The following is a 24,084-nucleotide window of genomic DNA, read 5'->3' as shown; positions in this document are numbered from 1 at the left end:
TCCTTCTGCTAAAACAGACCCCTCCACATTCACTTTGTTAACTAGTTGCAGTTTGTCTTAAGGCATTCCCCAATTTGCCAAAGTCTCTCAACCCAGCTTCTGTTGACTATTTTTCCAACGAGACAAACTCATCATCAGAACTTCACACAACCATCAGAACCTATACATATAGACTGAGACCTCCACTAGAGGCCAGCATTAAAACCCACCCCCTCACTTCCTCATTCTCTCTTTCCACCACTCTCTCTTTCTTTCTTTCTTTCTTTCTTTCTATCTCCATCTCCCTATCTGTCTTACTCCCTTTCTCTCTTACTCTGCATCCCTGTATCTCCCTGCCCCCTAAACACAAACCCATCTCCATCTCTAGCAAAAGGGGAGAAGAGAAAACATGATTTGTCTTTGCATGTTGAGCTGTAAATAGCCTAATGGGATTTTTTTTATTACACTACTTTATTGATACATGATCTCCATAACGCATATCTGAGGATGAGGACAAGGGTCCCATTCATGCAACCTCTGATCAGCTACCAGTGTGCTATGTCAGTCGTAGCAGAGTTTGGATTCAGGTGCTGGCCCAATGGAGGCTGACCATGAAGTCAGCATGTTGTTGTTGTATTTATGCTGGGTTCAGGTTTGGCCACTGTGCATCAGTCTGTGACTAATACTGTCTGAAAGGTGTCCAGTAGCCTCTCTAAATATACCCCAACCTAATAACACATCCTCACTCACTTCTCTGTTTACCCACGACTGCTTAATATGATCTTAGTATTTTTACACAAAGCCCCCATTCTTGCAACATTGGCCTTCCTGAACAAGGATTTCCTATGTTTGGGTTAAGGATCAGTTTGAAGAGATAGGAGGACATAATATGCACCTTTGTAACACTGTTGGTTGCTACATTCCAGCACAAAGACTCACAACAGGCCTGCTCGTGCCGTTTCCTCCTGTTATGAAGGCTGAGGAAGTGACGGTGTGAAGCAAAGGACTGGAATGGTTTTTGTAAAGGACTGTAAACATTTTGTTGACATTTTGAAGAGCGTTCATCTTCACAGCACTCGAAGAGCCATAAGTTGTTCAGCCGGTTGCTAAATGAACTGGCGTGTCATTCAGAGCGATACATTTCTGTCTTAAAGGCAACCAGTTCTGAACACGTCACATTTGTCTCCCCTAAACAGGGGATGGCCTACATATGTCAGCGACATGTCAGGAACAGTTTGAGGATTAGGTATTCTCCTGACAAGATTTAAGGGAACACCATTGTGACGGGTGACCTGAACCACCAATGCTATGCTGATGTCTTCTTTTCTCTTTTAGTCCTTCTTTTGAAAAGCAGCAGAATAAGCTGAAACCTCAGTCCATTTGTATTGTCAGGACAAAGGGGTGCCATTGGGAGAGGAGGAGGAGGGGGGGTTGAGGTGGAGGTGGGGGCATTGAGGGTCAAGGGGTGGGGGAGTGGAGGTGGGGGGGAGTTGGTCTGGAGTTATACCCCTAGAAGGGAGGTTAGGGCAGTTAAGGGGGAGGGGGTATTATTGTGTCTGTGTGTGTGTGTCTGTGTGTGTGTGTGTGTGTGTGTGTGTATGCGGGTCAGGTAGTGTGTTTTCTGAATGCTGAGGGGTGGGTTGTTTCAGTATGCATTATCCAGCTGGGAGAGGCTTCTGGAGCAGAGCAGAGGGGCGGGGGTGGTGTTGTTGCCTGAGAGGAGGGGAGGGAGGGGGCTGAGGTGAGGGGGGAGCAGGGAACAGAGCGAGCTGCCTCTCTCACGCTCTGACAGGACTTCAGTCTGCTCTGGCTGTCCCTCTCGGCTGGACAGCGGGAGAGAGACAGAGACAGGGCTCCAACTAGCATGGCAGCGGTGGATTGGCTGATGTAGTGACTGGATTTACCCTGGATTTTTACCGGTGGTTTATGTGGCTTATTCATTTATTTATGTCTGGGGCTTTTTCTTGAACTTAAATGCTGTCACTGGGCACAATGCACTCCAGAGCAAAGTCCCGGAGCTGTGACAACTACCTGAGCATTAAGGTAGGAGAACAGTTTCTTCAAAAGTTTCCTTCTGCTTTATGCTTGATGCTGAATATCACTACTGTTTTTATCAGTTTTTCCTGGTGTAGGTAGAACAGCTGTCACAGGTGTGAAGCTTAACTTTGACTTGTTCATTGAATTGAAAAAGTATGTCTTGACTTCCCTGGTGACATTGTAATAGTTGGCTTCCCAGTTTGCAGGCGTTGTCGATGTGCCTATCCTCACGTTCTGGGGAGGTGTCCTTTACTTCAGAGTTACTGAGCACCTGGTATTTTGGTGTCTGTGTGAGGGCTTGTCCTGTCTGCCTACAGTCAACACAGGCAGCTCCAGATGTACTGTAAGAAGGTACGGATCAGACTGCGGAATCCAAGGTGTAAACTGTCCTGTTACTGTGGCAGGCACAGGCAGCTTCGGTTGTTTTTGCTGTATCAAATCAATCAAATCAAATTGTCTCAGTGTTTCCATACTATTTGCATTAACAAAGCTACTTTGAACGCTTTGATAGGTTTGTATTATTAATTGGATGGGTTTGACAAAGAGCACAGACATATCCTCAGGGCCTTGTTCTGCCATGTGTTCACAGTTATTTCTAATGGGTGGCAGACATAATAGATGAGAGTCAGAGGTCAAATGCATTCTCAGCACCTGTAACAACTTCAACAGTCACCCTGTTTATTGTATGCTCTATCATTATCGTACCATTGTATCATAAAAGAAAAGCCCCATTTTTTTAAGTCCGCTCTTCTTGTTGTGTGTTTTTAGAAACAATGCCGGAGCTAAATGTAGCCTCTATGCAGCCCTGTCATCGGCAATTAGTGGTTTAATTGGCTGAAAGGCTTTGTCTTGTCCTTTATGTTGCTTGTTGGCAACCTTCTATATGTGAATACGCAGACAATACAAAACATAGTGATGTAACTTCCTGTAGGGTCAGCGAGGTCTGTCTCTGGTTTACAGAGAACAATATCTTGTCCAAATGTGTTTACATCCTGAAGAACAAAGTAATTAACAGCCTGGTAAACTGGGAAACACAGCACTGTAATAGCCCGCATGGGAAGCCGAAGTAAATGTACAGTATCCACAAACACACTTTCAACGCTCATGCATTTTACGTCATCCCATTTAATGTATAAAATAAGTTATAAACAATTCAACCCAATAGACTGCGTACCAAAATCAAACGCCAAGCTAATTTATCTCTGTGGTGACGGTGGCAGACCCATACGATGTTCCACAACTACTGCCTGATATAAATAACTTTAAAGACAGATTTTCTGTACAATCAGTGAGTCATCTAATGTATGTATTTAACCTGTGTTGATACAGGTGGGTCGAGGCCCGCGTCATTGTTACTCCGTTGCCTCCCAGGTGTTCATCTGAGACTGGTTGTGTTTGGCACACGACGGCTGTGGCTTTGAAAGGGTTAAAGTTTATCTGTTGAGATAACATTCACAACATTGTCTTTTGTACGCACATCCATCATTACCTTGCTATCCACTAAGTGTGTGCGTGCGTGTGTGTCCTCTGTTTATAGCAGTCAAACAGTCCAAAATAGAAGTGCTGAGGATGCTGGTGTCTCCCCCCTCCCCCATACACCACCAGACCTTTTGTCACTATCTATTAGCACTCTCAGCTACACTTTAGCCAAAACAGTTTCCCCTGTTCTCCCTCTCAGAGTCTCGCCCTCACTCCCACACCCCCTATCCTTCAGCCCGGTTAAGATTCAACTGGAGGAGGCATGTAATGGGGACTGGATGATGCTTGATGTGATGGAATCAGTAGAGATCTTTTGTTGTCTCCCCGGCACCGGAGCAGGGCAACCCAGGGCCTTTGTCTACCTGCAGGCCGTGCGGCTAGCAGGTTGCTGGCTGCCGAGCTGCCTGGATGGGGGCTCCAGTGCTCTCCTGTTACACCCCCCTGGTGGCTTCATGCTCCACTGGAGGCCTGGTGCGTAGCTCCTTTTGTGTCACTGACCCACTCTATGGTTGTGGCTCCCTCATTCGCTCTTTTCTCTTTCTCTTCACCCTCTCGCTCTCTCTCTTTCTCTCACTTTTTCTGTATCTTTTTCGTCCCCCCCTCTCTAACTCTCTACATCTTTTTATTCTCTCTCTCATTCTCTCTCTAAAACTCTTCCCCTCTTTTTTATTTTCCCCTTCTCTTTCTCTCTAACTCTATCCTTCTCTTTATTTTTCCCCTCTCTTTCTCTTTGGCCCCCTATTTCTCTCTTTTTAATAATTTGTTATATCTCTCACTCTCTCTGCCTCTTTTTTCATGGCACTCTCTCTTTCTTCCTTTCTATTCCTCTATGCCCTCTGGCACAGATTATTTTAGGGAGTGCAAGTTAGAGATATTTCAGAGTTACAGGCCTGTGTGGTAATTCAGCTGACAGTATGGCAGCTGACACTACGAGTCGATGCAGAGATATAGAACATACATTCTCATATTTCAAGTCTTTGTCACAAAATAGAGAGCACTTTAACACCCTAATGGCTTCACAATCAGTTACAGTAAGAGGGAGCAGATTTACTTTCTGACTTCAGCCTTGTTCCTACTCATTTTGAAATCCTATTCATCTCTAAGCTGTAGCTGGTTAGTTTCAGACTTCTCCAACACATATCGCCTTGGCTACCTCTGATCCCCACCAATCAGCATGGTCGTGACATCCTAGACTCTCAGTTACCTCACAGTGCTTGCACTGTTCAGTCGAGCTCGATTCTACTTGTTGCTGAAACAGATGTTTTCCCAAGTAAAACAAGTGTTCCACCTGGACGTTTCACCCAGTCATTAGCACCCCAGGGATCTTCCACTCACTCACACTGCCAGTCTGCTGTAAATACCTGAGACCACAGAGGGGGCAGGACTTCCCATCTGGTCATAGCCAGGGCGGTGGACCAGTGCTAGTTAAACCCCAGCATAGCCAGGTATACCTCGAGTAATGATCACTACTGTGAAGGATGTTGTGTTTCTATCCACCGCACTGTATGTAAACATTACTCAAGGGTGTGCAACAATCTCTATTTAGACTCAGTCTAAGTCATGGTTGTGGGTGAGAATTCTTTAGCCGGTCATTCCTGTGCAACGGCTTGAATCAGCAACTGATATATAGCGGAGCTCAAACAAAAGTGCACTGATAAATCCCTTTTTTTTTAACAGGGACTTTTTACTTTTTACTGAATACCATGCTTCAGTCCGCCTTGGCAACCTGAAGGACTTTTGCTCTTTTGGGGCAGTTTGAAACCATGTAGCGATGGGTTTTCCTCCCATTGTTAGCTTTCCGCCAATAAACTCCATGTTATTCTTCTCCTCCCTGGCGCAGGAGTGAGTAATGCCCAGAGAGCTGCCCTCCTAATGGAGGTGGGAGTTTTTTGTTTCAGAGTTTCACCAGCACGGTACACAGCAGACGATGGAACAATGACAGCCTTGTTATTTGGGGCATGTATACCAACACATTGCAGTCTCTGCCTCTAATTGATGATGCGGCGAAAATACACTCTTTAAACAAACCTGGAGAATAATAGACTGTGAATAGACTATATATGTTCCGTTTTGAAGAAATTAAGTTCTTTATTCAGACGTGTCGGGACAGCTTTGCATCATCACAGTTTAGTGCTCACGAGTAAACCTAAATCTCTTCCTCTCAAAGTGTTCCTCAGAAGTGGAGAACTCGATCCCTTCCTTAGCCTCCCCTTCCGAGCGTGCCGGCTCCATCTGAGCTGGACTTTCCCTGGCAGCCTTCCTGGCTCCCACACTGTCCGTCTGGTTATCAGTGGTGTTCCACTGCTGTGTTCCACTCGGTGAAGGGCTGCAAGAATGGGGGGGGGGGGGTGGGGGGGTTGGCCTTGACTGAGCCTGCTGGGGGGAGGCAGTCACAGGCAGGGCAGCGAACACGACTGCCCAGACCAGGTCATCCTCAGACACCCAAGCGTCCCTGAGGCCAGGTGAAGGTCGGACCGCTGCCCTCTAACACTGTGTCTGACCTGTCATTCATCCTGTGGGAGACAGTAAAGGCATGTCACAGGTCTATTTGGGGTCAGATACAGTTAGGAATGACATGGTTATTAAAGGTTTTGGATGACAGCCCCCCCATAAGGGAAAAGCCCCTTTGTTTTACAGCAGGGCTGGAGCGGAGACTTTCCATCTTTGCTGTTTGTGTTCGATGTCCATGATGTCACTCATACAGGTGCTTCCCTTGTCTTTCATGGAAAAACCATCATGGTGGATGTTTTCTGTGACCTTACGGCTTCCTGACTGTGTGTGAGCTTGTGTGTTTGTGTGAATGTGTATTTGTGAGTGTGTGTGTGTGGTCTCTATAGACCAGGAACTCACAGCACGAAGCTCTAAAGTACAACCCAAACAAAAATATGACATGGACTCTGTGGTCCTGTGTTGATCGTTCTTGCTTGATACTGTATGTTGATCTCTGCTCACCACTGATAATTCCCACATGAAGGGTTCAGCGAAGGGTTCCTTCTATGCAAAACACTGGCCTTAAGCAGTTTTTCATGTGACACTGAAGGAGCAACAGAGCAGTAGAAGGCTTCTCATCTCTCCTTCTCCTCCTTCTTTTTATCTCTCTCTCTCCTTTTGCATTCCGCATCGGTCTCTAACGTCTCTCTCTCTCTCTCTCTCTCTCTCTCTCTCTCTCTCTCTCTCTCTCTCTCTCTCTCTCTCTCTCTCTCTCTCTCTCTCTCTCTCTCTCTCTCTCTCTCTCCACAGGACTCCAAGTCTCTGGACAGCTGCATCCAGAGAACCCTCTCGTCCCTGTACCCGCCCTTCAGCGCCACCGCCGCCACTGTGCTCTGGCAGCTGTTCAGCGTGGTCGAGAGGCAGTACCGCGGCGACGGCCTCCGCTGCCTTGTCGACTTCCTGCTTCCTGCCAAGGGGATCCTGCAGAGCATCCAGCAGGAGACCTGCGTGAGTGAACCTGGTGCAAGGAGGGTAGTGGGGCTAGGGGCTGGGGGGAGGGGATGGGGGTGGTGGGAGGGGGTGGGGGGTGCTGGATTTAAGTGTAGAGAGAGAGGCCGATCCAGTCCAAAGCAAGGGACTGTGGTCTGAAACGGATATGAGCTGATTAGGAATCCTTTTGAGATGCAACGCAGCCGAGATTTAACCAGTTCCTCCCCCTCGGAGGTTTCCTGCAGAATGTCCAGAGCCGGGGAGAAGCTCCAGGTAAACTCTGACCCCGGCGGGCTTTGCACCCACCTGCTAGATAGATGAAAGGATCAGAAAGAGGAAGAAGAGGTAGAGAGAAATAAACCAGCAGCTTGAGCATAACACGAGGAAGACAGATCATGTACTCATACATCTGCTCTGTTACCAGAAAAACATTGAAAGATTAGATCTACCATAAGACACATTTATAATGAGATAAATATGCATTATTATGTTTAGTGGTGTTGTGGTAGATAGTGGTCAGGCCCAAGATCAAGACAAGACAGGACCAGCAGGGAAGGAATGTACAAACCGAGATGATGAGTGGGAATATCTGTGCTGAGAGGTGGGGGAATATGTGCCGGGGGGACAGAGTTGATCATTGTTCAGAGAACAAGCTGAAAGCCTGCCATCCTGGTCTGAATAGGCCAAACAGAGAGCAAACTGTGGTCCGTCTGAGAGCTTGCCATGGGCTCGGGGATCAAGGCTGAAATGTAATATTGGCTCCCACAAGCTTTGATTGCTGTGGGTTAATGGCTCCATGACCAAAGTCCTGAAACATTACTCCACTGTATTCATCTCCACTGTGATTACACTCCCAACGATAGCCAATACAGCAATAGTTTCACCTAAGCCTAGCCTCTGAGGAAAAGCTTGCCCTGAGAGTCTTTGTATTGCTAGCAACAAGAGAGCCTTCGGTACAAGAATGTGTTTTCATTGCATGCCTTTCCCTTTTAAAGCCCATCTATGGAAAAAATAGCTGAGAGGAGCTGAACCCTGGGTGCTGTTTCTGTGGCTCTAGGTGCTTTTGTACCTGAGTGTCACGGCTGGGGTTTGTGGTTGTGGTTGCTGAGGAACCAGGCCTGATCATACAGGTTTCTCCATCGTGGGGTTTGGAGGAATCAGCTTGTTAGAATGACGAGTGACTGACTGGAGGGCACAGTCTCTAACACACACTTAAACATACAGTATGTCAGTCCCACACCCCATACAATGTTGCTAAGCTATTAAAAACTGATTCCGGCAGCATCGCTAAAGAGTAATGCGCGATGGTGTGAATGTGGGTGGTTTGTGACGGTCTCTCTTTCTCTCTGTCAGGTGAGGTTCCGAGGCCTGCTGTTCTACCATGAGGGTTGGCCCCTCTGCATCCACGAGAAAGTGGTTCTGCAGCTGGCCCCTCTGCACAAGGTCCGTCTGAGGCAGGGAGACTTCTACTTGCAGGTGGTTCCCCTGGGCCGCAAGGCCGCCAAACTGGTGATAAAATGCCTGTCGGCGAGTGGGCAGGCCATCGCAGAGATCCCCATCGCAGAGAGCATGTACGGCAGCGTCTTCACCGCTGACTTCCTGCAGAATGTAACGCGCGACCGCAACCTTCACCCTCTGCAAAACTGCCTGCTCACCACCGGCACTGTCGTGTACAGGACCCCGTGGAAGAACGTGGTCAACCCTCTGTTTGTCAGCAGCACGGCGGACGCCGTCATGCAGGCGCGCCACGGTTTCCGGGGCCAACTGAGCGCGTGCAGCACCAGCGGCTCCACGGGGACCCTGGACAGCCACCGTAGCTCCAGGGAGTCCCTGCTCTCCCAGGGGGCAGACTCCACCTTCTCAGAGCCCTCCACCCCCAGCAGGGTTCACTTGGACCCCAGCAGCACTAGGACCCAGCAGGACCCGGGCCTCCGCTCGATGGATATCCCCAGACTGAGAGCGGCTCCAGTAGACGCACACAGCACCAAGACCCACAGTCCATCCGAGGAGGACCAGGTGGAGGAGGGTGGCTGCAGAGACAGAGGCGTGGGGACCCGGAGTTTGTCGTTCAGCACGGACCTCAGTAACCCGGGCCCACGCCGTCGACACCCCAGGGACTCGGCTTTTGAAACCCGGAGGCTGTTCAGGAAGTCCTACATGGAGGCCCTGCAGAACCCCATGAACCTTGGTTCCAGCTCTGAGTCCATCCTGGAGGAGGGGCCGGAGCCCGGTCTCTGCCCCAGGGAGAGCCCCGTCACGCCGGGCAGCAGCCCGGACACCCGCGCCTCTCCCAGAGAGCACGCAGCCCGCAGGCTGGGGGCTAGGGCCTGGTTGGGCGGAGACGACTCCAGGCCCAGCACCCCCCTCCTCTACCTTCAGAGGGGGCTGAGGAGTGCTGAAAGCAGGGCGGAGAGGCGCTCCAAGTCTCTGGAGCGGAACAACAAGGCGGCCCAAGTGAAGGGTCACCGAGCACGCTCGTCTTCAGGGGGCTCAGCCAGCCTCTCTCCCAGGAAGCTGATGAACGGCTATGCCCTGCGTTTCGGGAAGCTGGACCTGGAGGCAGCTTTGCCCGGCGCAGAGAGGAGGAGCAGCGTTAAGGAGGAGTCAGGTAGGAAGAGATGGCCAATTGGTTGGGATTAGAATGATGTCACTTCCTGATGCAGAGAGAGATGACTAAAGTCACTATCTGGAGCAAAGGGATAATGGTTACTTCATAGCAATGTTTGTGTCTGCCAAACATTTTTTTTTTTATGGCATAGGCCGCAGGTTCATGGACATTACACTACTCTTCAGTTGGTTTAATTTTGTAGTGAGTAATGCATGCAGATTAAGAAGCTATGGTAAAAGTGTAAATACTACACAATAAATAGCTGTATTTTTTTCCCATGATCCTTGCAAAAAATAAAATAATAATAATTGTAGTGCTAACACAAGATGATGCCTCAACTTGGGCGTGTTCAACATCTTCAGTTTCGACAGACACTCTTTCTTTTAGTTTACGTCTATCAGTGAATGAATCATAACAGCTCATGCCACATAAACTCTCCAATGTCAAATGATGTCACCTCAGGGCATGAAAACCAGGTTGAGTTCCAGACAGATTTAAGGCTCTGGTTTACCGTGGTTCAACTGTGTAATTAGTGCCTGGGATGGGCCAGTCAGGGGCAGCTGGTTCTCTGGGCTGATTCTAAGGGAAGTTTTCCAGTGCTGACTTTAATACTTGTGATGGATCCCATATGATGTGGACATGTTTGACCCTAACTCAGACTCCAGGCGATGATCCCAGCTCAAGGTTTGTGTGTAGTAGGTACACGGTAGATCTTAACCTCTTAGAACCCAATGTTGTGTTGATATGCTGCAGTAGTTTTGGACAGCACCAATGCAAACGTTAGGGGATTATATCCTCTTAATTTAGCACAACCTCTTCCTGGTATTGAAATGGGAAAATAGAGGGAGCTTTGACTCTGAATCAACCCATATCCAGCAGTCCAACAAAGGTGTGTTGTGTGTGTACGCAAACTGAGACACACATCTCAGATGTTCAAATATGTGCAGTAAAATGTATCGCTTAACCCTCACAACAAAGCTACAGTGCCCAGTGTTCCTCACTGTAAGCCTCTGGCGCTTTTAGAGATGACCTCACCATGTGGATCCTGTTTCTATTGGAAACCGGTTTCCCACACGCAGAACCTAGAGCCATTGAGATGGCTGGAGTGGCCAGGAAGCCCCAGAGGATCCAGTAACCCACCACAGGGACCCCTTACATCCCAGCCTGACATGGCTGCCAGTGGGTTTGGGTCTGGGGACTGCTCTGCTCCCAGACAGATGGTTTGCCTTGTGTACAATAGGCTCCATTGTGGTCCAGTTAGCCAGTGGGGATGCTTCAGAAAGCCTTTAAAATTATACCTGTGTTTATTCAAGATCCATTCACCTCCGAAACATGAGAGTCCACCAGCACGGACTCTGGCATTGTTCGGAATGACAAACGCTATGGCTTTGAGAGGGGATAGAATTACCCATGATGTGAGATTGCAATAGCCGTGTCATCAAATAATGGCCCTTGTGATTTCATCAGTGTTTGCCATTCTTCTGTAGAAGCGCGGCTGCTGTTTGACTGCAATCTGTACCAAACAATTTTGGCCGGGGTTAAAATGGTGTCAAACGGCATATACAAATGGGCTTTCACACAGCACAAAGCGTGAGAGGCTTTGCTCTACTATTTCACACTTCCTCTGAAAACAAAGCAATTTAGGAAGCTTGCAGCTAAACAGAAGCACAGCTACACAGTCACACAGGAAATGCATTGACAGTTGGAGGACAATAGTGGTTGAGCTGGGAGGGGTCTCTGTTACTGAACATGGGGGGCCAGAGATAAAAACATACCCGAAAAATTCCCAAAAGGTGTTGACCACAGTCCTCCCACAAATTTAATGTTAATCTTTATGTCTGTATTCTGTGTTGTCTACATTAGCCAGGTATTACATTACGCTGCCATTGAGAGACTCACATATCTCCCCACAGAATGACAAGCAGGACCTGCCTCAAACTTGTCATTATTACGTCATTGTTTTTATTACATATTCTTTACCAAATAGTCAGAGGGAGAAAAGGAGAGAGGGAGAAATATCAAAAAGGAGGGAGCTGGAGAGAGAAACAGAATTACAGACAAAACAAAGGGGGAGAGAGAGAGCAATCTACATACTGACAGTGAGAGCATGCAGCTTCGTGGGCTGACTTAGGATGGCAGAGAGTCTGTAGACAGCAATAGCAGTTGGGAATGCCAAGAGCAGCATTCCAGTAATCAGGACTTTGCAGGCAGAGCTGGGAGAGGCTAGGGTTGGACTGTGAGTCAGACCAAACACCTGGCCTCAACGGTGGAGACAGGGAGTACAGTCACCACAGCAGAACTCCTCAGATACTGTAGGTCTAACCCTGACCCCCACCTATCCCTGGTTAGAAACAGTTCATCAGTTCATCAAATTACTTTTTACAGACGAAAAATGAGGCAAGGTAGAAGTTTTAAAACCTCGCATACTCTATAAGGTGTGTGTTTGCTCTATTTTTTTAGCTGTTGATTTAACAATTGAACGATTGCTGACATTGAAATGTTCCTTGTCTCTCTCTGCAGGGAACGAGTTTGGGCTCCACAACACTGAGCCCAGGAGACACAGCCATGAGGGCACAGGGGTCAGCCCCAGACCGGCCAACGGGCTGCCTGTTCAACTGTCCCCAGCTCCAGGGCCCACCTCAAGCTGTGACTCCCACCTCCCCAAGCTGGTGACGGAGGTCAACCAGGAGCTGCTCACCTCCGGGGCTGTTGTCCTACCTGGTAGGTGACGAGTGACGGTGACATGTCTGTCATCCACAAACGTGTTTACTCCGCTTACTCTCAACCAATCCAGCAAGGTCATTCACTCCCTCGTCCTAATCATCTTCCGATATTTACACAAAGTATTTAAAAACAGACTGAATACAAGCTACGGGATAGCCTTTTACTCGTAAAGGGTGTGTGTGTTTGGAGGGTTGTTGAGATTCCTGTACTGAAGAGCCCACCCAATTCCGCTTTGTGGTTGGTGAGCGCGAGTTCTGACCTCCGGTTGTCCCTCTTTCTTCCAGGAAACAGAGACCGCGGTGGGCGGGCGCTGCTCCAGGTGTGCACCAGGGCTCGGGTGTGGACAGGTGAGAGCTGCTCGGCCGTGGACCTCACCTGTCTGCTGGGATACTACTGTTCCACGCTCCGGTGAGTGAGTCACTCCATCTCAGGTGTCTTTGGCTCAGTATGACTCCAGTGAGATGACCCCTCAATACAGTACGTCTCACATTTCGAAGCGTTTACCACAGCCACAGACTTCAAATTCTGCTCTTTTCCCTGTTAAACCTTAGTTTAGTAACTCAGTGTGATTTGTAGTTCAGGAGTCCTGACATGTATTTCCTGGTTACAGGAGAGAGAGGCGGGACCAGGGCCTGACAGTCCTTGTAGACTCGAGGAAGCAGCAGCCTGCTCCAGCTCTGTTCTCCGCCCTGTCTGAACTCCAGGTGAGCCTCTGAAGAAAAATATGTAATTACCCTCAAAAACGCCCCAGGCTCTCTCATGATCCTCACAGGAGTCTGAAGCAGTTCTTAAGCTGTAAAAATAAAATGTTCTCTCACTGTGATTATGCCGTAGCAGTACTTATACATGTTTGTTTCCCCATGTTCTGCCATTCACTTGCAAGGCGTGATGTCATTTTCTGGAGGTACTTTGGTTTGGGCTGTTGCTAGTCGCCAACTCACATATTTTGTAAGCAGGGCCGGCCCCAGGGCACGTGTGGGAATGCCTGTTCTTGCTTGTCTGTTGAGGTGCACAGGGATGGACTTGGTGGCTGCTGGTTTAAGACAAATGGCTTAGCGAGTTAGCATGTTTTGATGATGATCTATGAGTGGCTATGGGGAGGAATATTACTCAATTTGATGTGCATTTTGTTGTGAAATGTAAGGTGCTCCACTTGTAGAAATCCTTTAAATCTGACCAAAGGCATCATTCAATCCTAAAATCATATGATTATACTGAAGTATAAGACATAAAATGTATATTGGTGTGTGTTTATTTCTACTTATATGACATACTGTTTTTTTTCCATCAGGCATCGTTACCAAATGCACTTTATTCAGTTCTGTTACTGGTGGATAAGGAGGCAGCTGTCAAGCCAGAAAGAGACATCAATGTACAGGTAAAGACAACATCTAATGATACACTATACAGTCATCTGGTGATGTTCTGTGTGTCTAACTTTTGCCAATCTTGTCAGAGGAAGTTCAGTGTTCAGCCTAGGTTCCGCAGTGTCTCATTACAGTAACTTCTCCTATCTTGACAATGTTTTCACATTGACTCAAGGACCTCTTACACAGTATTAGAGTAGAAAGAATACATGGTTATCTCAAACCTTTGACAAAATACTATTCCCAAACAAAAATTATGTAATTCCTGTACTGTTGTTGTCTGTCAATGTCATGTCATTGACCTTCGTGAAGAGGAGCGAGAGAGAGAGAGAGAGAGAGAGAGAGAGAGAGAGAGAGAGAGAGAGAGAGAGAGAGAGAGAGAGAGAGAGCAGCATGTTAGGCCGTGGTGTGTTGAGTGTCTGAGCATCTGAGCTATGTCTGCATGAAGACACATGTCTGGCTGGCAGATTGTGTGATGCAGGACATTAGGAGCCTGGGTCTGGCCCAGAGAAACAGCAGCAGCGAGCACAGAAGGTGCTACAGTATCTAATGAGATCAGACTTGAGGTCTCACATCCAGTTAAGTTATTACCTTTGGAATTTCTCCATGGGATCTTGATGTCTGTATGCTGTTTCAAGCAGGAACTACTTTTGCTTTGCTTAAGATTAATTTTTAGTACTTACATTTCTCAATCTCACATTTTATTAAGACTAATGTTTTTTCTATTAAAAAACTTTCATGATTGGCATCATATATGTCATAAATAGACTTTTTCTAATACAGTATTTGAAATCAGAAGCAAAGTAACAAGCAGGAAGTGACATGTGGATGCCTATGAAACATAAGTGATATATGTTTGTGTATCTGCCCCCAGACTGAGATACTGACCTCTCTGAAGGCCCTGCTGAAACACATAGACTCCTCTCAGCTCACACGCGATCTGGAGGGCTCCTTCCTGTACAACCACAATCACTGGATACACTTCAGACAGGTAGAGTCCATGTCATTGTCATTATCACTAAACCCTGTGCTCATCCTGCATCTCTCAACGGAAAATCTGTTAAGCAAGCTTGACTCTGCATCCTGAATTGTGAATGGTTTATTTATATACACTGGGAAATGTTAAATTTTTCCCAATTAAAATGTGTCTTTCTTTAATATGCTCCTTGTTTCTCTCTTTTTCTCAAAGAAAATCGAGCCGTTTGCCAGCAGTTGCAGTGTGGCCCTTGCCACCCTGCAAGACTCCATCACCACGCTGAACAACAGTGGTGACCTAAAGACCTCCAAGGTCAGCCCCCCGGGCTTACAGTCCTGCCCAGCCCATCCTGGCGGTCTGGAACTCTGGATTTATGTGTCTGTCTTGTTGATGTACTCATGGTATCAACTGGGTTATTTTCTGCTATGGTACTGGTTCACTGGTGTAAATACCATAGATATAATGATGAATATAATACATGGTCAAATGGGTGGGAGGCGTGAGACAGTAGTGTGTGACGATGTTTAACACCTTGGTGTGTGTGTGTGTGTGTGTTGTGCAGGAGGTGTCGGAGGTGATCGACCAGCAGAGGAGCCTGATGAAGTGTGTGTTGGAAGACACGTGTCTGAACAGTCTGAGGCTGGAGGGAGGCACGGTGCTGGCTCGCATCAGGAAGGAGGAAGCCTGCGACAACGCCAACTACAGGTACCAGAACAACGCTCACGTTTATTTGTCGTTTGTCACAAGTACACGTCCCTTGGGATTCTTTATGCTTCTGCTCTCGCCTGTTTCTTAGCCGTCTAATTGAAACACTATATGGTTTAATTGTGACATAGATAAGTCCTAAACCCATGTTAACTTTTCTCACAAACAATAAAATACACAGGGCATACCTATGAAACAACAATGATATGTGACTTGCTCTCACAGAATCAGTCACTTTGACCTGAAAACACATCTTGATATTTATACACCACTGGAAAGAATGGGGAAAGTTTGCTTTCCAATGGTACCAATAAAACATTTCTACTCAAAATATCAAGCGAGTTACATGACCTTCTACATATCGGATGTCACCGAAGCAGTTGTTGGAAGGAAACTGTTTTGACAGAGGAAGCAGAGTTGTTAGGTTAATTAGAAGGTTATTTGAAATGAGAAATAATTCATACAGATTATGAAAGCCAAGGTTTTGTTTTTTTAGAATCTGTTAAAAGCCCAAAACCCAAATCAATGTTCTGACATAAAAAGGCATTTCTGTATAAATTAGCCATTTCGACTTCCGACTGATTCTGGTGATGGTCACGGTCACTTCTTCATTGATTACCTAAATGCTTTGACAAGACAACGGAAGTGTCATCATAGTCAGGAATATATGTTTTGCCAACCACCTGTTGCGTTGATGCAGGGATGCGGTGGACATGGTGAGCGCCCTCTACAACCAGGTAGACGAGGAGGTCCACAAGCTCGTCATCCTGTCCAACAAGTCCTTGAAACAGCTCGAAAGCCTGCTGGAGGTCCGCAAGTTTGAGGAACAGACACAACAGGTGGGCTCAGACACGCTCATTTAATATGATTGTTATTATTAAATGTATTTGACTGGGTCTACGACCATTCCAGTTCAAAGTGAAAGCCATGAATATCGCTTGAATTATGACCATAATTCATGTTTCATTATATGACAATAATAAAATGTGTTTCAGTCATGAATGTGTCTCACCTCAACCCACCTGTCTCTCCAGATCAAGCAGTGGTTCAGTGTGGAAGGAGAGAAGCACCTGGCTCCTCTGGACTCCCTCACTCTCTCTCTGGGCAAAGTCAAGGACATGAGGCAGAGTGTGGACCAGTTCCTGGCAGAATCAACGGTACAACGGTTCTTCATTAGCACATGTCTCTGCACTGCAGATGAATGTCAACGTGTTTCTCACCCCTTTCCCTCTATTTTTAAGTTTGCGAGTCTCTGCGTTAATCCTTGTGACCATCCCGGTTTGTCCGCAGCACCAGCAGAAGCAGGGGTTGCGGATGGTGAGGGAGTCTGCGGAGTCGCTCCCCAGCTCTGCTCTACTGGACTTCAAGCAGCAGCTGTGCTCCATCCTGGGCCGGGTGGAGAGGAGGCGGTCCCAGCTCGACGTCCTCGCCAACCTCTACGACTTCTACGACTCGGTAAGTGAAGGCTCTCGTGACCTTTTTCCTTCCTGCTTCTACTCCATTTCGTCAAGAAGGTACAGGTTTTCCTTCTTCACACTTCTAACTGTGACTGTGATTGAAACACATATTCCACATGATGCATGCCTCATCTCAGCACGTCCCCAACCATCCTGACTACACCCCCATGCAGGCTAACCAGTGGATGGAGCATTGCCAGGACTACTTCCGCCAGCTGAGCCTGGAGAGCAGCGGGGTCAGCCTGCCCCCCGCGGTGCTCCAGATCCTCCAGGACTACCACACGGAGGCCTCCAAGTTCTCCCTGGACAACTTCAGCACCCTGGATGCCATGGTGCAGAGCCTGGGCAGCCCTGTGCAGCTCAAGCACTGGAACACCCTGTGGCACAAGTGCCAGCAGACCAAGCAGCAGCTGGAGGAGACCCTGGCCAAGGCCACAGCCGAGGCAGCTGAGGCAGAGGTAGCTGCAGCCTCTGTGGCCCCCCCTGCGGACACTGCCCTCTCAGAGGCAGAGGCAGGGGAGAGGCAGAGCTCTCACGCAGAGCAGCCTTTTGTTACAGGAAGTCCTGCCATCCCCTCGCTGTCCACCTTCGTCAACAGGGCCGTCACGCCGGTGGAGTTTGAGGACAGGAAGCCCCACTCCGCAGGGCCCTTCCCCCAGAGCTGCTCCTTCCCCTCCTCCTCCCTGTTCCCCTTCCCCCCGGACAGCGACGTGAAGCTGAGGCAGAGCCCGTCGCTGTTTGACGACACGGACAGTGACTGCACCATCGACTCGTCTGTGTCCTGCCACTCGGAGCCCGTCTACTCTGGGGCCTCGTGCCACCGCAAGCAGCCACTGAAGAAGATCATGAAGAAGACCATGAGCTACGAGTTGACCCCGAGGGACGGCGGTCACGCCGACGCCAGTCACCTGCATGGCTACACGGGCGTGTACATCAAGGGTCTGGAGGTGGCCAACAATGTTTCGGCTGAGAAGAAGCTGCAGCGGCCCGACGTGACCAGCCCCACACTGGGTCGAAGTCGCAGCCTCTCCTCCCCCCCAAGGGTGCACAGCAGACACTCTGACGGAGACGGCAAGAAACTGAACAAGTGAGAAGGGGAGGTTCATACAGAAAAAGGGGAGAGAGCGAGAGGGGGGGGGGGGGGAGAGTCTCATACAGCGACAAATGAATAAGATAGAGAGAGAGAGAGAGAGAGAGAGAGAGAGAGAGAGAGAGAGAGAGAGAGAGAGAGAGAGAGAGAGAGAGAGAGAGACTCATACAGCAACAGGTGAGAGAGAGAGACGGAAAGAGTCTCGTACAGCAACAGTCAGACCATAGCTGGAGGCAAGGATATCCCCAAGAGGGCCTGGTCAGAATGTGACACTCCACTGACACCCTTTTGGTATTGACTGATGACCAAACTTGATAATATTGAGTGTAAATTGTGTGTGGTTCTTTACACAGCAACATTATCAAGAATAATACATTATCCTACTGAGCAGGCTTTGCGGTATCTCTTTGCCCGACAGTAAGGTGCAGCACATCATGGATGAGATGATCGCCACTGAGAGGGAGTACGTCCGCTCTCTCCGCTACATTATCGAGCACTACTTCCCAGAGATGGAGCGCCTGGACCTGCCCCAAGACCTCCGGGGAAAGCGCAGCATCATCTTTGGCAACGTGGAGAAGCTGTGCGACTTCCACAGCCAGTATTTCCTGATGGAGCTGGAGGCGTGCGCCCACGCTCCCCTGTCTGTCAGCAGCTGCTTCCAGCGACACGTAAGTCCCTCAGACAGACCCTCAGACTGTCACAGACCGTCTGGACCCTGGGGCTCAGGGCTGACAGGCTGAACGACACTGCACACAAACCCAATGACCTTCGTCTGCTGGGGCAGAAAGATCTACATGCTGTACTGTTGATATGTTTATCATGGGCAACTTGGGACTTTGGGTATCTGCTCTAATATGTGGCTCTTGCGTTTGAACTTTCCCATTTCAGTATTTAGTATGGTTGACATCCACCTAACTCTGTAGTCTAAACATGTCTTCATGTTTTTGTTTTCCTCATGGGGAATTCAAATTACTGCTTGACAGAATCCAGACCGTATGTCTGTATGACTCCAGTTCTGGAGGGTTCCCTGGGTTTCACCGAGCACGTGGACTGGCTCGCGTACCTCTTACTGTAGTCGGTGTTGTAACTTGTTATTCTTGTGTGCAGGAGGATCAGTTTGGAATGTATGCTCTCTACAGCAAGAACAAGCCCCAGTCTGACTCTCTGCTCACCAGCCATGGGAACGGATTCTTTAAGGTGCGTCCAGAACGCGATCTAGTTCATTTTCCATCCTCAATAATGACACAGTAGAGTCAGTTCTTCCAGGATGAACTGATAGTAACTAACATAAGAGCAATGCTATCAGGCTGTTGTTGAAGAATTGGAAAAAGTGCTGCAAGCAAACATTACTATCAGTTTCATTACAGTGTAAATGTTTTGGGTGAGAAACTATTAAACAGTTGTGATGAATTTTAAGACTTCCAAAAATGAGCCAAAGCGATGAGAAAAACTTTATTATTAACATAATTATAGCTTTGGTAACACTTAAGATCCTGTGCTTTTAATACCATTAGTTAAAAGGTAATGGGGGTAATTAGTAATTAACACAGATTAATGTTAATAAGCATCTTATAAGGCTTTATTACCGACAGTATTAAATAACGCTTATTTTATAATAACACTAACCTAACCCTTACTCAGATTATCAACACTGATATATTCTTATTAACCTATATTAATTTGAATAAACATGTTATAAGTTTGTTATTACCTAACTAATGCTTATTACAAGCACCTGGATCTGAAGTGTTACCGCAGCTTTCCATCAGCAGTCTGAGACCCCAGCATCATCCCCCTCCATCCTCACCCTCCCCTGGTTTCCCTCTCTCCCCCAGAACAAGCAGCTAGAGCTGGGGGACAAGATGGACCTGGCCTCCTACCTGCTCAAGCCCATCCAGAGGATGAGCAAGTACGCCCTGCTGCTCAAAGATCTCATCAAGGAGTGCGGCCAATCACAGGAGCAGGAACTCAGTGACCTCCGCACCGCAGAGGAGATGGTCAAGTTCCAGCTGCGCCATGGAAACGACCTGCTTGCCATGGACGCCATCAGAGGCTGTGATGTAAGCAGTGCAGGGGGCGGAGACCCGTAAAGAATCAAATTCTAAAAAGTGTATTTGTATAGCCGTTTTTCCAAGCAATGTCGCAGAGGGCTTCACCTAAGCCTATAAAACTTCACCTAAACCCACTTAAACCCTTAAGGAAGACAAGGAAAACTCCCAGGAAAACCTCTGACTCGAAACTTGTAAAGACAGTGTTAAAGGGTCGTTTTGAAGGATGTGAACATAATCTAATATATACAGTACAGTACAGGATATAATGTCATACATTCATTGTTCTAACAAAGAAGCTGAGTAATGACAAAGGGGACTGGTATCAACCTACCTAGTGTGGTTTTAATGAATTGGAAGTCAGGAAAGCATTCGGTATAATGAGTTAAGGATCCTGCCTGGCATTGTGTTGTGCTCTCTCTGACGCATGTCCACCGCCTGGTTTCCTCTGTAGGTCAACCTGAAAGAGCAGGGGCAACTACGGTGTCAGGACGAGTTCATTGTCTGGTGCGGACGGAGGAAATACCTCCGGCATGTCTTCTTGTTTGAAGACCTTATCCTCTTCAGCAAAACCAAAAAGATAGAAGGGGGCTATGACATCTACATCTACAAGCAGTCCTACAAGGTAGAACAACCACTGAATGAATTTTGGGGGGGGGGCGATTGTGTTAGTCGGTTTATATTTCAGGGTGAAGTGAATTGCATTGAAGCCTCCGTAGAAACTTTAAGTGGAGCCAACCTGATTCCTCTCTCTGTTGCGCCTCCAGACGGCAGAGATAGGGATGACGGAGAATGTGGGTGACAGCGGCCTGCGGTTTGAGATCTGGTTCCGTCGGAGGAAGACCCAGGACACGTTCATCCTGCAGGCCAGCTCGGGGGAGGTCAAGGCTGTGTGGACCGCCATCATTGGCAAGATCCTTTGGAGACAGGCACTCAGGAACAGGGGTGAGAAAACGACTTCCTTTGATGGTTTAGAGTAGTAGTAGGCAGGGTAGGTAATGTAGTTGCACTTTTTGTGACTACGACAAGTTACAAAGCTTTCACACTGTGTCACTTCCTCTCGTTTTTAAAATGTTCATTTATTCAACTGCAGAGTTGCGCATGCAGGAAATGGTGTCTATGGGGATAGGAAGCAAGCCTTTCATGGATATCAAGCCCAGCGATGCCGCCATTAATGACCGAGCCATTGATTACATCATGAAGGGGTCTGGTAAGCTGTCCAGACCGTTCTAATACAAACCCCATCAGTCTACCATCCCTTTCTCCTCCTCTCCTTCTTTTCACACATACTCAGATACTCAGTCTTTCACAGATACTCAGTCTCAGTTGGTTAAACATGATGGTGTGTCAGAACTGTAGATTATTAAAAGTCCTGATAGTAAGCTTGGGTATCCAATATAGAGCAATATATACAGTCAGACCAACACCTGGGATAGGGGTGCATATTCTAGTTATAGGGAAGCAAAACAAAACATGACTATATCTCAGGGTGTCTCCTTTAAACACAAATATTCAGTAGAAAACGATCTGAACATTTTCATAATCAGAGACACGATGTGTACTTTATCTATTGTCCTAAGGTTTCATGCGCTAAGGTAGCCTCTTTGCAGAAAGACAGACAGACATTGCCTGGACTTGTCTCTGCAGGTGTTTTTGTGGAAGTCAGATTTTAAAGTTTGATGCACGAGATAAATTCAATGCATTAAAGACATTCCAATGCCACCACTTAAACCCAAGTAAACTAATTTGCTAGCATTCAGAATCAAATTACTTTTTCTTCATAGAGCGCCCAGAAATTTCTCCCAAAGAACACTAACACGCGTTAATGACTGTCTGCAGTCACCACAGGAATTTCAAAAGAATCCTGTTCTTCCAACCCCCACCCAAATCATACACAGCCTGACAGTACTCTGTGTTTCTCTCTCCCCTCCACAGAGTCTAGAACCAGGGCATCCATTGCAGTGTCGTCCTTTGACCACTCCACCCCCTTCAAGAGGCCTCACTCCACCATCTCCAATAGCAGCACCTCCTCCTCCAGCAGCCAGTCGTCCTCTTCCCTGCTGGGCTCCCTCAACCTCCACCTCTTCTCCTCCCCTGCCCACCCACACCCCCACCCACACCCCTACCCTCTGGGCAGCGTCCCCTCCTTCAGCCACTGGCCCTACGACTGCATTGAAGAAGACGAGCTGGAGCAGGACGCAGGGAGCCAGCCTTCCATGAGTGAGTGATGAGGGAAAAGGGTTTTAAGGGGATCCATTCAGATCTGGGTCAACCGCTATTTGCAAGTACTCTGAAATGTTTTGATCCACTCAATTTGCCACTCAATTACCAACTACAAGGCAAATTTATAAAAACCTTTCAAATGATGTAATCAATCTATGTTATAATGTATGTCTATTAGCAATTTGTTTTAGTGATATAATAGCAAAATAATTACTCTTCTTGTGTGTGATTCATCTGTGTGGTCCAACAGTCACGGAGAACTCAGACACGTCCTCCCAGTGTCCCTCCAGTGACAGTGGGACAGTGCTGAGCAGCATCGCCGTGCCTGGCCACACTAGTCTCGTCATAGAAACCTACGCCAGTGAGTCCTCATCATACCTATGCTCCTCCACACCTCCTTCTGCACGTGCCCAGATGCCCCCTCCAGCCCTGTTCCAGAAGGAGCAAGACCTCCATCCACAAAGCACCAAGTTCATCACAGCAGTAAGTAGTGACTTCATACACCACAATCCTGTTCATTGGTAGGTAGGCAACTAGATACTTTAATGATCCCATAGAGAAATTGTGAAATTGTTGCTATTATTAGTCTCTAAGAGGCTGTAGTTTTTCATTTGGTTCAAAAGTCCTCTGCTTCATGTTTTAATGTTTTGTTTTTTAAGCGAAGGAAGCTTTTTCTTAAGAACTCTCACCGGTATCCTAGCAGAGTTTAGAACAACACTGTCGACTTTCTCAATTTTCACTCACCACCATTTTGTTTTGTTTTTGCCAGAGCAAGACCTCTCATATAACAATAGGCCTTTCTACAGTGGTCTGACTCAGAGGGGTTTAGCTCAGTAAGTAATTGGTCTCGCCAGGGTAGACATCTGCAGTATGTTGTTCCTCTTACTCTGTGTGGAACTCTGTGGCCGGACTACTAATTTGTGTGGAAACGTGCCTCCATCTGACAGCTCTGTCTGTGGTGTGGCTGTGGTGTGGTGTGGTGGGCTGCATGGTGATGGCAGTTTCTTATCAGATGTTAGAGTGATGGTGGATCGTTTGGGGTGTTTATAAACGTCTCTTGCTTACATGTGTTCATGAGTCATGAGTGTGAAATGCTTGGTTTCCTGCATAAATGTTTTCCCATGAATTTGTTTTCTGATATTGAAATGTGTGAATTGCTGGGTTGACTTTTTGCTTTAATTCAATAACATTCTGAGTCTGTATGTTTTTTAAGCATGTTTTTTGTATATGTTTTTTTAATCGTGGTTGAATGGGATTGTACTTTACAATCCCATTCAATTACACAATGTGTAATTGCAATTACACAATGTTTCACTGGTTGAGAATTGGCTCGCGTATTAATGCTTGAGCAGATAGATGGCAGCAGATCACCAAAAAATAAAACAAGTACTTCGATAGAATTGACCAAATCATGTCATTATAGTCATCAGCATGAGATGTAGCTGTTGGCCATAGCTTGGCCTTGCCAGTTTGTTAGCAAAATAAACTAACATTGTTCTTCTGTTTTCTAGCTATGAAGCAACAGAAAGTCAAACACTTGTTGCTTCACCAGCAACAATGGAAACTCAAGAGGGCTACCACAATCCAGTCTCCCATTAAAGTGAACTTAGTTTTGGAGCACTAACAACACACACACTCATGTCTGAGAGAAATGACTATTATAAAAAAAAGGTCTTATGACATTTCATAATGATGTCTTGTGAATTTGACATTGCTATGCAGTACTAAAAAAAATTCACAAATGCTGGTACGTCATGGTCTGTAAATTTGTTTTATTGATTAGAAATTCATGTGTATATTGTAGATGAGTTTTTTACAATGCAATTTTCAAAGACAAACTAATTTGAATTTGACTGGAGACAGTCGTTATTAGGAGCCTGTTACTGCAGGCAATATTGTCTTGTCTGTCTTTTCTTAACATTTTGTGCATTTCAAGTTGGTTATGTTTTCTGTTATGTAAGTAATAAACCA

At 47.1% G+C, this 24,084-nt stretch overlaps 1 protein-coding gene across 2 annotated transcripts; it reads left to right on the top strand.

The window, feature by feature from the left end:
• The first annotated feature begins 1,777 nt into the window (after positions 1-1,777).
• Positions 1,778-24,075, top strand: zgc:158766 (uncharacterized protein LOC100009641 homolog). 2 transcript variants are annotated; one of them, XM_062466792.1, is made up of 24 exons: positions 1,778-2,022; positions 6,736-6,933; positions 8,269-9,523; positions 12,044-12,244; positions 12,532-12,655; positions 12,858-12,951; positions 13,539-13,625; positions 14,489-14,605; positions 14,804-14,902; positions 15,153-15,295; positions 15,996-16,134; positions 16,330-16,452; positions 16,586-16,750; positions 16,926-17,839; positions 18,261-18,510; positions 18,950-19,039; positions 19,678-19,902; positions 20,345-20,515; positions 20,658-20,835; positions 20,984-21,100; positions 21,826-22,110; positions 22,364-22,596; positions 22,883-22,946; positions 23,625-24,075. In XM_062466792.1, the coding sequence occupies exons 1-23, from the start codon at positions 1,954-1,956 to the stop codon at positions 22,925-22,927; spliced, it is 5,322 nt and encodes a 1,773-aa protein (XP_062322776.1). In that variant the 5' UTR covers positions 1,778-1,953; the 3' UTR covers positions 22,928-22,946; positions 23,625-24,075. The 2 variants fall into 2 exon arrangements, with proteins under 2 accessions (XP_062322776.1, XP_062322777.1); XM_062466793.1 differs by lacking the exon at positions 22,883-22,946 and having other exon boundaries at positions 23,625-24,074.
• The last annotated feature ends 9 nt before the right edge of the window (positions 24,076-24,084 follow it).

Source organism: Osmerus eperlanus, chromosome 7 (genome assembly GCF_963692335.1).
Source record: "Osmerus eperlanus chromosome 7, fOsmEpe2.1, whole genome shotgun sequence".
Classification (NCBI taxonomy): Eukaryota; Metazoa; Chordata; class Actinopteri; order Osmeriformes; family Osmeridae; genus Osmerus; species Osmerus eperlanus.
The sequence above is the reverse complement of the archived record's forward strand: the minus strand, read 5'-3'. Positions and strand labels throughout refer to the sequence as shown.

Coding starts and splice junctions, on each gene's coding strand:
- zgc:158766 (XM_062466792.1), top strand. CDS start 1,954: ATGCTGTCACTGGGCACAATGCACTCCAGAGCAAAGTCCCGGAGCTGT. Junction 14,903..15,152: donor GTGACCTAAAGACCTCCAAG/GTCAGCCCCCCG, acceptor TGTGTTGTGCAG/GAGGTGTCGGAGGTGATCGA. Junction 22,597..22,882: donor GCACCAAGTTCATCACAGCA/GTAAGTAGTGAC, acceptor TGTTTTTGCCAG/AGCAAGACCTCTCATATAAC.